We start from the raw sequence: 13,466 nt of genomic DNA on the forward strand, positions 1-13,466 counted from the left end.
AAAAAAAAAAAAAAGAGCTCAGCATCCCACAATGCCCTCTCTAAGTTGTTGCAAGTTTATTTTCACTTGGTCAGACTATAATAAATTTAGTTTAATTCTTTATACCACTTTACCCCAGTTGTTGTTGTACCACTTTACCCCAGTTCTGAAGATACTTTCAGGCACAAACTTTGTTTGCTCACACTTAGATAAAGGATTAAACTAAATTTATTATAATGCCCTCTAACTCAGGCAGAAATCCCCATTCTTTCAAAAGGGTATGTTAACGACCATTCCTCACCTTTTCCATATATCAAAATACAATCAATGTTGAGTTTTTTCACATGCTTTTTAGCCTTCAGGACCTCATTTATGATACTCAGTGGTCCTCTGCATCAGTTTTCACAAGTGGCAGATTTATGCAACATTATCCCTAGCTATTTAAAGTGCTTGGCTGATTTTATTTTTCCTTTTCCACTTCATATGCCTATATAAACTTTTTAGTCAAATATTCTGCATCATCTCCCTCTCTCCGTTTCTTGGACTGTTATCACCTCTAGTTGTCAGAGAAAAATAAAGAATGTGTTACCTGCAAAACAAATGCTATGAAGGCAGTATATTATACCAAAAGGAAAAGCCTTGGCACCATCTGCAGTAGCAACAGTATGAACTCCACACTAACTTTAACTTGCTTGACTTACTATGGCAGGGGTGAGTGATTTCAAATATATACTGGAGGATAGCTTATAATTCTTATTTTTTAACTTCACTATTGTGCCATAACAAAGAATTAATATATATGACGAATACAGTTTCAACCTGCCCACCTTTTTTTTGTTTTCCTTTTTTAATACATGGGAAGAAATACCAATGGAGTGTGTGACTTAATTGTTATATGCTTTATTTTGGATTGTTGATAACCGTATTCTTTTCTCATGAACTAATACTGAGAAATTTAAGATAATGAAAGATCAAGTGAATGATGATAGATTTGTTAAAATCTGACAGATGTGTCAAAAGTTATAACATATTAAATAAAAAACAATGAATATAAGAAATGTAGTTATTCTCAAATGGATTACCTGTAGACACCTTTAAAAGAGTTCATTTTGATTCATACAATATTAAAGAGTTGTAGAAGAAAAATCTGCATTCATGGTAATTTGTAAATTCTCTCCCCCCCCCACCCAAATATGAAGTTTATTTTTTATTATTATTTTTATTATAATGGAAATCAAAGCTGATGTATGATAACTATGATAACTTTTCCAAGTGTCAAGTTTGTAATGAGACCTTGGATCTGAATTTCACATCAGAATTTTAATTGTGGTGAGCACTCTTATTGTTCAATAAACTTCGCATTTTCCATTTTTGATTAACCTATATGGAAGAACTGGATCAGGCTAGGTTCTAGCTCTCATTAAGTTTTCAATAGTTGATTTTGATCCTAGATGTAAAGTGACAAACAGTAGTATACTATAACTCTCACAAAGGGGGATCCAATTTTTTGGATCCCCCTTTGTGAGAGTTATAGTACACTACTGTTTGTCACTTTACATCTAGGATCAAAATCAACTATTGAAAACTTAATGAGAGCTAGAACCTAGCCTGATCTTGTCTATGGGTGTGTTATTTGAACCTAACTGAATCTTTTGCTACATCCTTTTACAATTATCCTACCAAACACATGTATGTAACTATTGAATTTGCTTGCTGTACTGTAGTGGGCTTGAAGTGTTTCAAATGCACATTGGATGATAGTTTACAAATTCCTATAATTTCAACTTCACTAAATTTACATAAGTAATGAAATCATTTTTTTAAAGCATTTTTTACCTCCTGTTAGAATTAAGATGATTAGATCAGCAAGAATCTTAACAATATTCTGACTATCTTCTTCTTGTCGTGTATCCTCATATTTTTTTATTACATCTACAAGCTTTTCGCATAATCCTAGTTCTGACAGATGGTATTTGATATCATCTATTAAAAAAAAACATTGATTGATTTTTAAAATATATTTAAAATAATATATTTAAATGGGAACTGAATTTAAACCATCTAAAACATCATGAGACTATTTAGATATCTAAATAGTCTCATGATCAGCATCTGCTATATCTATATTTAGATATAGCAGATGCTGATATCTAAATATCAGCTTCTGCTAATATTGGTCATTCCAATCTGAGTGGAACAACTACAGTGTTACAATGATTAAAAGCAAACATGGACAGAATTAGAATTTTTTCCATGAACAACACACACACTCCAAAAGGTTACAGGAATAAAGAGTATTGCATGCACAAAGAATTATTCGAAGAATTCACAAGGGAAGAAAAACCCAAAAATAAATCCAATGACTACAGGAAAAGAACAAATACGTGAACCATTGCTGAAACACATCAATGACCTCTTACATTAAAGAAATATCCAAAAAAATAAAACACTACAAAAATATAATATTATGGTTACGTTTAAACCTCTCCCACAAAATTTAAACTTAGAGAAGTTTACTAAGCTTCTCTAAGGATCCTGTTCCCTCCTGGCCCACCCACGTGCATCAAATCTGATGCACTTTTAACTTACCATACACAGGGAATCAAGGATGTGTAACAATAAGAGAAGAGAATAGAAACAGCACATCAAATTCCTTAATTATATAAAATCAGGCCTTTCCGATCATGCACTTGAAAAATGCCCACAGACTTAAGGCACTCATTCCTTCCGTAAAGATAAGAAGTCATTTTGCCTCTTTACAAGGCCTCGATAAGACCTCATGTCCACGTGAGGTCTTATCGAGTGCAGATCTAGTCTCCATGATGATTCTGATACAATGGAGAGAGAGAGTGTGCAAAGATTGTAGGCTACAGACACTAGCAAACAGGAGAGAAAGGTTCTGTATAAGCCTTTAAGAAGTTAGAAACTTCTTAAAGGCTTATACAGAACTTCAGTAGACAGAATTTTACATTTTATGGAGGGTGGAGAGAGGATGCAAAGAAGTTGAGAATGAATGCTGTCAAGAAAGGGTTAGGGCTCAATTTTTCACATAGAGTGGGGTGTGTGTGTGAGTGATTGGAATGGATTGCCAATGGATGTCGTGTGTGCATGTGGCGTGAATGAATTCAAGAACAGGTATGATAACTGGTGCAAACAGTATGGCCTCCCTCAATGAGTTCCTGACTCTCTGGAGGTCTCTCTTAATTATAATATCATACCAAAAACCTCTTACAAATGAAAATTTAAAGAGACCTGTAATGTGCTAATCTATCATTTCAACCTCAACAGGAATGATGGTCTAAGAGTCCTAACGATATGGATGGCCCATCTGCAATTCACATGACATTTAGTGATAAGGATAATAAAAGAACAGTGTCCCTCATTCCCCCCACCCTCCATCTTGCCAGAGACCAGGCTTGATGGATGATCAAAGCAGTAATGTTGTAACTCTATAGTGAATGATTATGTAGTATGTACATAAACTAAGATGTCAGTAAATGCTCAGGATATATTCATAGAATTTAGAGCACTATACAAAAAGCATTAAAAGGAGTCATCTTAACTTTACATAAATTGGGAATGGCAAAAACCCAAATATGAACAGAAAAGCATTGAACTTTGTTCAACAATATTATTATATATAAACTTATACAATGTATTCATAGTTTTCCATCTTGGATGAAGGGCTGAGTCCAGTGTCTTCGGGAAGCTTTAGCATCTTGAAGATGTAGCAATCAAGGGTCATTTCCTTTTTTGCTCACAAAAGTGCTTTCAGTAGTAAGATATTGCTTCCAACAACTCTGCCTAACTTTAGAACTCTATTCATAATCTAGGTCATGTTTCTCGGCTTTTCCATTATTATTCACTGACTTAAGGGTGTTACATTGAATTTGATCATTCACTCAAATACAATGTCCCTGCCTTTTCTTGAAGAATTTGGCTTCTTGAATGGGTTACCTCTGAAAATGTTGAGGTTGTTGCAGAAAACGTTATTTTGTTTACATATTTAAGAGTTGTTCTTATAGTAGACATTGCTATGTTTAATGAAGCACCTATATTAACATGACGTTTTTACCCTTCTAACCACTTTAACAGTTGCAATTTTATATCCATCGAAATTCTTTTTCTTTGCTTTTTCATTTTCACTATTTTTTCTACACATTATAGCTTAAAAAAACAAAACAAAATTAAACCAATTCAAACACTACTGTATGTATGTAATAACTTAATGCATGCATTTTGTACCCAGCACACCGAATTGTCAAGAGTGATAATACTGAATGTACTATGGGAGTCAGTACATTCAGTATTATCACTCAAAGATGGAGAATTCAGGGAATTATGTATGATTGGAGAATTTGGGAATTATGAGTATTATCACTTGAAGGCAGTGAGAATTGAGGCCTACTATTTTACTGTGTTCGAAAAAGAGTGCTATAATGAAACAGCATTCAAAGAGGTAGCATCAATCAGCATCTTACTGTATATGATTTCCTGATGATGACATTAACATAAAGGTTCAAAATGTCGAGTAGTTATTTTAATTCAGAGTAAAGTAATCATTCCAACACAGTCAGTTGCCTCCATAATTTTTTTATATAATTAATGCTGATTACTGTGTAACAATAAAAAAAAAGAAAAAGATTTCAATGATCTTGATGAAGAAATTACAGTACAGTAATCCCCTCCCCCCCTTATCCACAGTTTTGCTTTCTGCAGTTTCTGGTCCAAAAATATTAAATGGAAAATTCCAGAAACAAACAATTCATATATTTTAAATTGTGTGCCGTTCTGAGTAGCATGATGAAATCTCACACTGTCCTGCTCGTGATATGAATCATCCCTTTGTCCAGCATATCTGCCCTGTATACATTACCCACTCATTAGTCACTTAGTAGTTGTGCTTGGTTATCAGATCGACTGTTGCGGTATTGCAGTGCTTGTGTTCAATTAACTCCCTTACAGTATTTTACTACCTTTATTGCAGTATATTGTTATAATTGTTCTATTTTATTATTGTAGTTACTGTGCTAATTTACAAATTAAACTTTATCACAGGTATATATGCATAGCAAAAAACAGTATATAGGGTTCAAGCACTATCCACAGTTTCAGGTATCCATGGGGGGGGTCTTGGAATGTATCCCATGTGGATTGGGGGGGGGACTACTGTAATCATAACTTATTTATTAAGAAAGACACCTCAACAGATGACCAGGTGGAAGAAACCATTCTATATTTCAATCACTAAAATGGCAGAAGGCTACAGTAGAAAAATGATCTCTATTTGGTCTCCATACTATTGGCATATTTCTTAGCTGATGCACTAAGAAATATTGGCAATTTAATTTTTTACCCAAGTATAAGCAAACATTAAAGAATTAGAAAAGAGTAAGGATTAAAACAAGAATTTTTTAAATATAACATACTTCATAATCCAGCAATAAAACTATCTGCAAAAAAAAAAAAAAAAAAAAAAAAAAAAAAAAAAAAAAAAAAAAAAAAGGTGCATCCAGAAAACCGTGTAGAGATACAAAGCTACCAAGCACAGAAGAATGTCATTTCTGAAAAATCAGTGAAAAATAGTATGTAGTGCTGATTGCTAACACTTGGGACTCCAATGTTTCTTTAGAGCTATCAAAGCATTTTATGGACCTTCTACTTTAAAAAAAAAGTAACAGACCATCGCCACTAATGATGGTCTGTTAATTTCAGACTGAAATATATGGCAGTATGTTTAATAAATAATACTTTTACCTTGTGTTTTTGCGTATCAGATACATTTCATTTTTAATGAAGCCCACCCTGGTGGTCTGTCTTTCTCCAAGATTGAAGTTTGTTAGAGAATCTTCTATATTAATGTTCTTCTTCTTCATGTAGCTTCCTCAATGAAAAGGTGCAGCACCATGTCCTTCCAGTTCTCTCTGTTGGTGGCTTTCCTTTTTGTTTCTGCATAGCCATGTGATCCTGTCCACAATCTTATATCTTCAAGCCATGTCCTTCGTTTTTTGTCTCTTGATCCTTTTCCCATAATTTTTCCTTTTAAAACTGTTAGTATCCTCTGTCCTACTGAACCTCTCAGCACATGTCCCACCAATCTCATCTTTCTCTGGATCATTTCCTGTAATGACGAACGATCTCTGTGTTCTCATTCTCTGTAGGACATCTGTATTTGTTACATGTCCATGAGATTTTCAGAGCTAACCTATAGCACCACATTTCAAAGGTCATTATCTGTTTCCATACTCTCTTCTAAATATCCAGGTCTCACTTCCATATGTGAAAACTGACCACATTAATGTTCTTATCATTCTTTTCTTTGTCTTGATACTCACAGAACTGCTGAGTAGATCTTTATTTTTCTGAAATGCATCTTTAGCTATGGCTGTTCTTATTTTTATTTCTTTATCTTGCTTTTCATCTGCAGTAAAGTAGGTCCCTGAATATTGGTATTCTGTTGTATGTTAAATTTTCATATTGTTTATGAATATTTCTGGCTCAAATCTGTTTTCTTTTGAAATTTTCATAAATTTGGTCTTTTTTCCATTTATATCTAATCCAAATTCTTTACCTTCTTCATATTGATGTTAAGTCTTTTCTATTCATGGGCAATAAAAGCAGTCCATCTTTCAGGTAAGTCAGTCGAAAGATTATCCATAAGAACCCAAACATTATAGGTCACAAAATAAATGTACTGTTTTCAAATTTTAAATGATGATTCCACTAAATGTTGTTATCATTCAGGAGTTGGTAAATAAGACTGTTTTTAGGGCACTGTTTCTAGCCTTTCTGTTCTCACCTGAAGGGGAGGGATGAGAAAAATGGAGTGGGTCCAAAAAAGGGTTGCTTTGTCACTGGTACAGCTGCCAAATAAAGCACCCATCATCCCGTCACATTTATTGATCACTGGAGGACTTGTGTAGATATTTTGTGCATTGATGATGGTAGTCGGTTTGCAAGTTACCTATGCATGACTTCTTTTAACCAACTAGATAGATCATCTATCTGATGATATGTTGAGTATGATATTATATATATACACTCTATATATATAAAAAGATAAGCTGAAATTTGAAAAGTTTTTATGTCACATTTTTTGTCTTACTGGCTCTTACCGGCTTACCTGCCTGGAACTCAGGGGGGGGGGGTTGAGCGCCATAGGCTCCAGGGGGGGGGGCTAGTGTGTGTGTGTGTGTGTATATATATATATATATATATATATATATGTGCAATTTATTTTTTACACTGTTATGATTAACTTTTTCTTCAGTTAAAGCATAGCTCTATTGGCAATTTAACATCACACAGCTCATTTTGAATAAATCACTTGTTTGCATTCAAAATGAGCTGTGTGATGAGCTGATAAGCATCCTGAGAGGCCTGGGCAAATATCTGACAATTAAATCATTTTTGTTACTTGCAAAGAAATGACTGGCTACTAGCCTAAAAAACAACAAGACTCTTTTGATGAACATAAAAGAAAAATCCAGCTTTTGACTGGATAAGTAAGCCCATGAAGTTTTAACTGAGGCTCGGCTGTTGCTGTCACCCAGGTCCAGGGTGGTGTGTGTGTGTGTGTGTGTGTGTGTGTGTGTGTGTGTGTGTGTGTGTGTGTGTGTGTGTGTGTGTGCAGGGTAATGCTGTAGCCTGTGAAGTTAACTGAGGCACGGCTGTTGCTGTTATCCCTCGAGATATGAGCAAATGAGTGGTTCTGCTCGGTGGTGGGGTGAGCCTGCCACGGTGTAGAGCCAACCGGTTCTGAAAGTTCTTCTCAGTGGCAGGGTGAGCCTGTTACTGAGGGGAACAACACTGAGTTTTTTTGAGTTTAACCTGTACTTGAACACCAATAAAGGTTGAAACCAGTCTGGGTAGTGGCCCTTCCCTTAATGCATAGCATTATATATGTCTGCAAGGAGATATGCTTTGCATTATGGGAGATACTGAGGCAGGGAGTGATGAGAGCTTGGTCCACCTTTAACACGAGTTGCCTCAGTCCTGAAGATACTTCAGGCGCAAACTTTGTTTGCTTACACTTGGATAAAGGATTAAACTAAAATTATTATGGGAGGCTCTGGTTCTAGATGAGTCAAAATAGAGAAAGGTAGTCTACTACAGTTCTCAGTACTTTCAAACTGTATTATGTGCAATAGTGACTGAGAATAGAAGAACAAGAAAAGAGAACTGGATTGCATGGGTAAATGCAATCAGTACCTCACAGAAGCATATGTCACTACTATGGCAGGTCATGAAAATAACACATCAGCATAATCAGCCACCTACAGATTCAACTGTAACTAAATGAAAGACAACTGCACTTGTTTGCAAGTAGCTACCAATGAATGATAATGAATGAATTACAGAAACCAAGACTGATGACTATAGAGAAATCAGCATGCTGACTGCAAGATAGTCATTACTTAAACAATTCACCGAACATGTACAGATCAGTGTTTTTTTTTTATTATTATTTTGTGTGTGTGTGTATGTGATCGATTAGCAGAATAATTAAAAAACTTTTTTATGACAAATCTGAAAATAAAATAAAGGTGAAATACTTGGCGAATTTTAAAAAATGCAGAATAAGATAAAAATATAACTATCACCAGATTTATTTGATTTTAAGATTTGTGTAACATGTTTATGGACTATGAAGTGTCTCTGAACATGAGCAGTAGTGGGCAAAGGGAAGAGCAGGAGATCACGAGTGTAGCTATGGAAGCTAGTGGAGTTGACGATAAGGTAGCAGCACATGAGAAAGCCAATGTAGCTGATGATAATGGTAAGACAGCACATGTGACTGGCAGTGTAGTAGCAACAGGTATGATACCAAGTGCAACTGGTATGATACCAAGTATGAATGGCAGCAAGAGGATGACTGAAGAGATGAAAGTGGAATTAGTGAAGATGAAGAAAAAGATGAAGCATATAAAGAATGAAATCAGGAGAATTACAGACTTGCATGAAAGTGTGAGGAAGAATGGAACAAAAGATAACCATCTGTAAGCGGTATTCAATTATTTGTGCGGTGTAGTGAGTGAAAAGGTGCACACAAGGTTTGTTTTTCTGGACGTAGAATGAACAGAGTGAGAGAAGCATTATATATGAAAAGCAAGCAAAAGAGTGGACTATGGTAGTAGGAACAAGAGAATGGTTGGATATCAGGAGATTGTTGAGAAGAGTAAAATATAACAATGTAGTAAGAAGATAGTCAGCATTTTGCCCAGGTCTGACAGCCTTGAGTTAAGTCAACAAGCAAAGACCATGAATAGTATGCTAGTGTAGCTGTTTGTGGAAAAAGGAGTGCATTTTGTGAATGTGTAGGATGAATTGGAGGGGCACCTGTATAGAGACAGACCATATTTAAATGGTTTTGGTTTGAGTCAGATGGAGAGACTGTTGCTGGAGCAAGCAATGACTGCAGTGAACAGAAGATCTGAGGAAGTAAGAGATGACTGGAAAAGAAAGGAAGGAAGGTAGGAGAGTTTGTGAATGAAGAGGTAAATAAACAGATTACTGCCTCAACTTATCAGAAAAAAAAAATTATTTAATTACCAATAAGTTACGTGATCCTTGCCAAACAAATAAGATAGCACAAAGCTCTTCAATTGCATAAAAATCTAACTAATATCTGTAAATCCGAACTCATCACCACAAATACCAAAATTTGTCTGTACAAAAACCAATAAACCCATATTTAGATATACATCCCAGGCATGGAACATCATTACTCACCACATAGTTAATATCATCAGAGCTTTGGAACAACATGCCTTCAATCAGTATTAGGATGTACATAGCATGATCACATTGCCTCTGCTGTCTTTCTTCAAGAAAGACAGCAACTATTAGAAATAATTCAGAAAGTCAGCTGAGGCAGTTGATACACCAACTTAGACATCCTTCCTCACCATTGCTCCGTGCTCTTGCTTTCTACATTACTAACTAATGGACACAAAGGAAGTGGAAAGCTAAGAAAGCAGTTCTGGAAAAATTATTTCATGTGATGAGACTCAAATCATTTACCAGTTGGCATAATTTGGTTCAACTTCATTTAATAGATTATCTCCAAGAGCAGTTGTTATGCATACATTTTTTCTGTATATATTTTCCTGTTTATTCTTGACTAAACTATGATGATGATGACCATGAGAGCTCTGCTCAAGTCAAAATGAGAATTACTTGAGAATTTTTGCTATTTTATCTGGAATTTGAACTTTCACAGTAGCAGTGCAGCTACTATGAAACTTCAATAATAAATTTAGTTTAATCCTTTATCCAAGTGTAAGCAAACAAAGTTTGCACCTGAGGTATCTTCAGGACTGAGGCAACTCGTGGTAAAGGTGGACCAAGCTCTCATCACTCCTTGTCTCAGTATCTCCCATGATGCACAGCACATCTCCTTGCGGACATGTATAATGCTATCCATTAAGGGAAGGGCCACTACCTAGACCGGTTTCAACCTTTATTGAGGTCTCGTCAGTGGGAATGAGACCCAGAAGTGGTGATACTAAGGCAGAAGCAATGGAGAGGTCATATTTACTTATAAGAGTTGCCAAAAGGTGTACCACCTTATTATTAAATTAGCAGAAAATAAACTTCCAACATCTTTCTCTAAATCCAGAGTAATTTAATAATAAGGTGGTACACCTTTTGGCAAACCTTGGTCCACCTTTACTACGAGTTCCTCAGTCCTGAAGATACTTCAGGTGCAAACTTTGTTTGCTTACACTTGGATAAAGGATTAAGCTAAATTTATTATAGTCTAACCAAGTGGAAAATAAACTTCCAATGTGAAACTTCTTTACTCCATATTTGTGCATTTCTGGTGCCTTTCCACATTTCAAGTTTTTTGATGGCTTTTTCTACCTAAAGTATTGATATTACATTCCTATTGAGTGTTTTCAACTGCCAAGCTGTCACACTACTTATTTCATTACAATCTTTCAAAGTAATTACTCCAGACATCTTGAGTACCTTTAGCTTCGTTTTTAATGCCACCTTATCATCTTTGATTCCTTTTATAGCACTCTTTCCTCCAGTTCTAAACTTTTTCAATAGCCTCCAAAACACTTACTTTGCCACCTTCCTGATATTTACTGTTTATATTCTTACCATTTTTGCTCATGACTTTTGTTTAGATACTTTTACAAATTGCTTTGCTTTCTTACCATGCACTTCTTCAGATTAAATACAAATAGAAAAAGGTATTAGCAGAGAGAGAGAGATTTCTAAATTAATAACTGTTTCATACATGGAATGAACAAAAACCAGATGTTAAATATAGTAATGGTGTGTCAGACACTTCTCATTGTTACAATGTGCTGTGTAACTTCTCTCATAGCCTAATTCATTAATACGTAGGTCTTTGATACATGCTGAACAAAGCTGGTTTATGATGAGACCGTGGTTTTTCTTGTATTGGGTTGGACATTGTATCTTTTTGCTAGTCTCTTTAAAATATGTGCACATAGTTGTTGAATTCTATATATGGCATTTTTTTAAGCCAAATATTCAATGTTTTTCTTTGGTAGTGTGTGAAATGCCAATCCTGACATGTGTTTGTTTCTTCTCCACATCTTTGATATGTTTCTTGAGGCAGATTTCTCTAGATCCAACTCATTTGTCTAACAGCAGATATTGCATGTACAGAAAATTTCATACATTCCTGGTTGTTTGAGAGGGGGGGAGGGATCTTAGCATCATGGACACCTTTTATGGCGGCATGAAGGCGACTTTTAAGTTGTACTGCTTGAGAATTTTTGCTATTTTATGTGTAAGATTTTTTATGTAGGGTAAAGAAATGGCCTTTGTAATCATATGCACTGAAATATGTGATGGTTTATTTAAGATGTTATTGATATGGTTTTGAGATTGTATTCCATTCTTTAGTAGTATATCTTTAAGATATGTTATTTCTTTTTGTCTTTAATTGTTATCATTGGACATCATGAAGGCCTTGTCTTTGAATGTTCTGAAGATACCTCATTTTTGGGCAGGGCGGTGATGTGATGTAGAATGTAGAACATCTCAGAAAGGAAGTGATCTGTCTTTTCAATTTCTAATGTGAATTGATTTTTTGGTTTATGCTGTTGAGGAATCCTGTGAAATTTTTAAGGTTTTTTTCAGAAGCTGGCATAATGATGAAAATGTCAATGATATATATATAAGGGGGTGGTCAACTATGTGTCCTTTTGGAGCCAAAATAATTCCGGTAAGACTTAGAAGAGCTGCAACATTTGACTGATGCGATGGTACGGGAGTGAGTGTGCATATGACGAGGTGGGTAGTGGTGGTGGGGATGCAGAAGCTATGCCTGCCTGTCACAACACGTTATTTACTTTTTATTAAATCTAAATATAGATCTGTTTTAAATTATGAACATTTGAATGAGCTAATTAAACATCTAATTTTAAGAAGCTTACATTGATCAAGAAAATGGATACAAGGAAGGCCTCTACTAGTAAATAAGTAACTAAAATGATTGTTTTGACTTTACAATTATTCTAATCGTTCAAGGTAAACTTTATTTAATGTGTTTCAAATTAAAATTTTTTATTGCAGCAATTTTTATTATCCCTGTTTTTCTCTCCCTTTTTTATTTTGTTCCTCTTTTTTGTTGTCCCCTCTTCTCTTTTAGTTTATTTTTTCCTGGTAGAGAGTGAAGAGCCATGCGAAGTGTGGACGCAAGCTGCATGCAGCTCGCAAGCCACGTTGTGGCCACCCTTGATATATATTGAAGCAACAGTCTGAGTTTAGTTACATTTTCACCAAATGCAATGAAATGGGCATGTCTGTGGTGAGGCCTTTTGTCTGTTTATAACAGAGACTTTGAAACCCGAAGAAAGTGTTTTCTAGGCAATTTCAAAGAGTTTGACAGTGTTTGGTGGCAAAATATCTTCTAAGGTTAGTATGACGTCTTTTCTTGGCTTGTTGGTAAACAGGCTTGTGATGTCAAACTCACCATATTTATGTCTGTAAGATCCAGTTTAATCTTTTATATAATAACTTTTTGAAATTTTTTAATATAGGACGATGTTTTTCCTACATATGGAGATAAAAAGAATAGATCATCATTTAGATTAGTACATAAAATATATCCTGTGTATTTTATGTACCATAGATGACTGGATGTTTTGAAGTGATTTATTCTTTGATATCCTTAAGTCAATTACAAAGGTCGTTTATTATATCACTGTTTTTGTTGTGAATACTCCATGTGGGATCATTATCTAACTGCCTATAACTACTGACATCACTAAATACTTATACTGTGTTTGTGAAGTTCACTTGTGAATTATTCAACTTTTTTCTTATCTTTCAATAGTTCATTTTTATCTTCGAATATTTGCATTTTCAGTCTTTCGGGTTTCCTTTTTTGGTTCATAAGGAATTAGCTATTAAGGTATATTTCTTTCATTTCATGCATATTCTAATATATTTCTAATTTCTGACAGATAAGTCTGAATGCAGATCTTATAATACTTATC

At 34.8% G+C, this 13,466-nt stretch overlaps 1 protein-coding gene across 1 annotated transcript in view; it reads right to left on the minus strand.

Moving 5' to 3' along the window:
• The window catches only part of LOC150099524 (rap1 GTPase-GDP dissociation stimulator 1-like), a 252,559-nt gene that overhangs the window by 120,986 nt on the left and 118,107 nt on the right, over positions 1-13,466 (minus strand). The window contains exon 6 of the mRNA XM_090403451.1: positions 1,816-1,962. Within this exon, the coding sequence (XP_090259577.1) occupies positions 1,816-1,962 (147 nt within the window). The remainder of the gene's footprint in view (positions 1-1,815; positions 1,963-13,466) is intronic.

Source organism: Typopeltis vanoorti, chromosome 14 (assembly GCF_054136105.1).
Source record: "Typopeltis vanoorti isolate ZY-2024b chromosome 14, IOZ_Tvanoo_1.0, whole genome shotgun sequence".
In the NCBI taxonomy this organism is placed as follows: domain Eukaryota; kingdom Metazoa; phylum Arthropoda; class Arachnida; order Uropygi; family Thelyphonidae; genus Typopeltis; species Typopeltis vanoorti.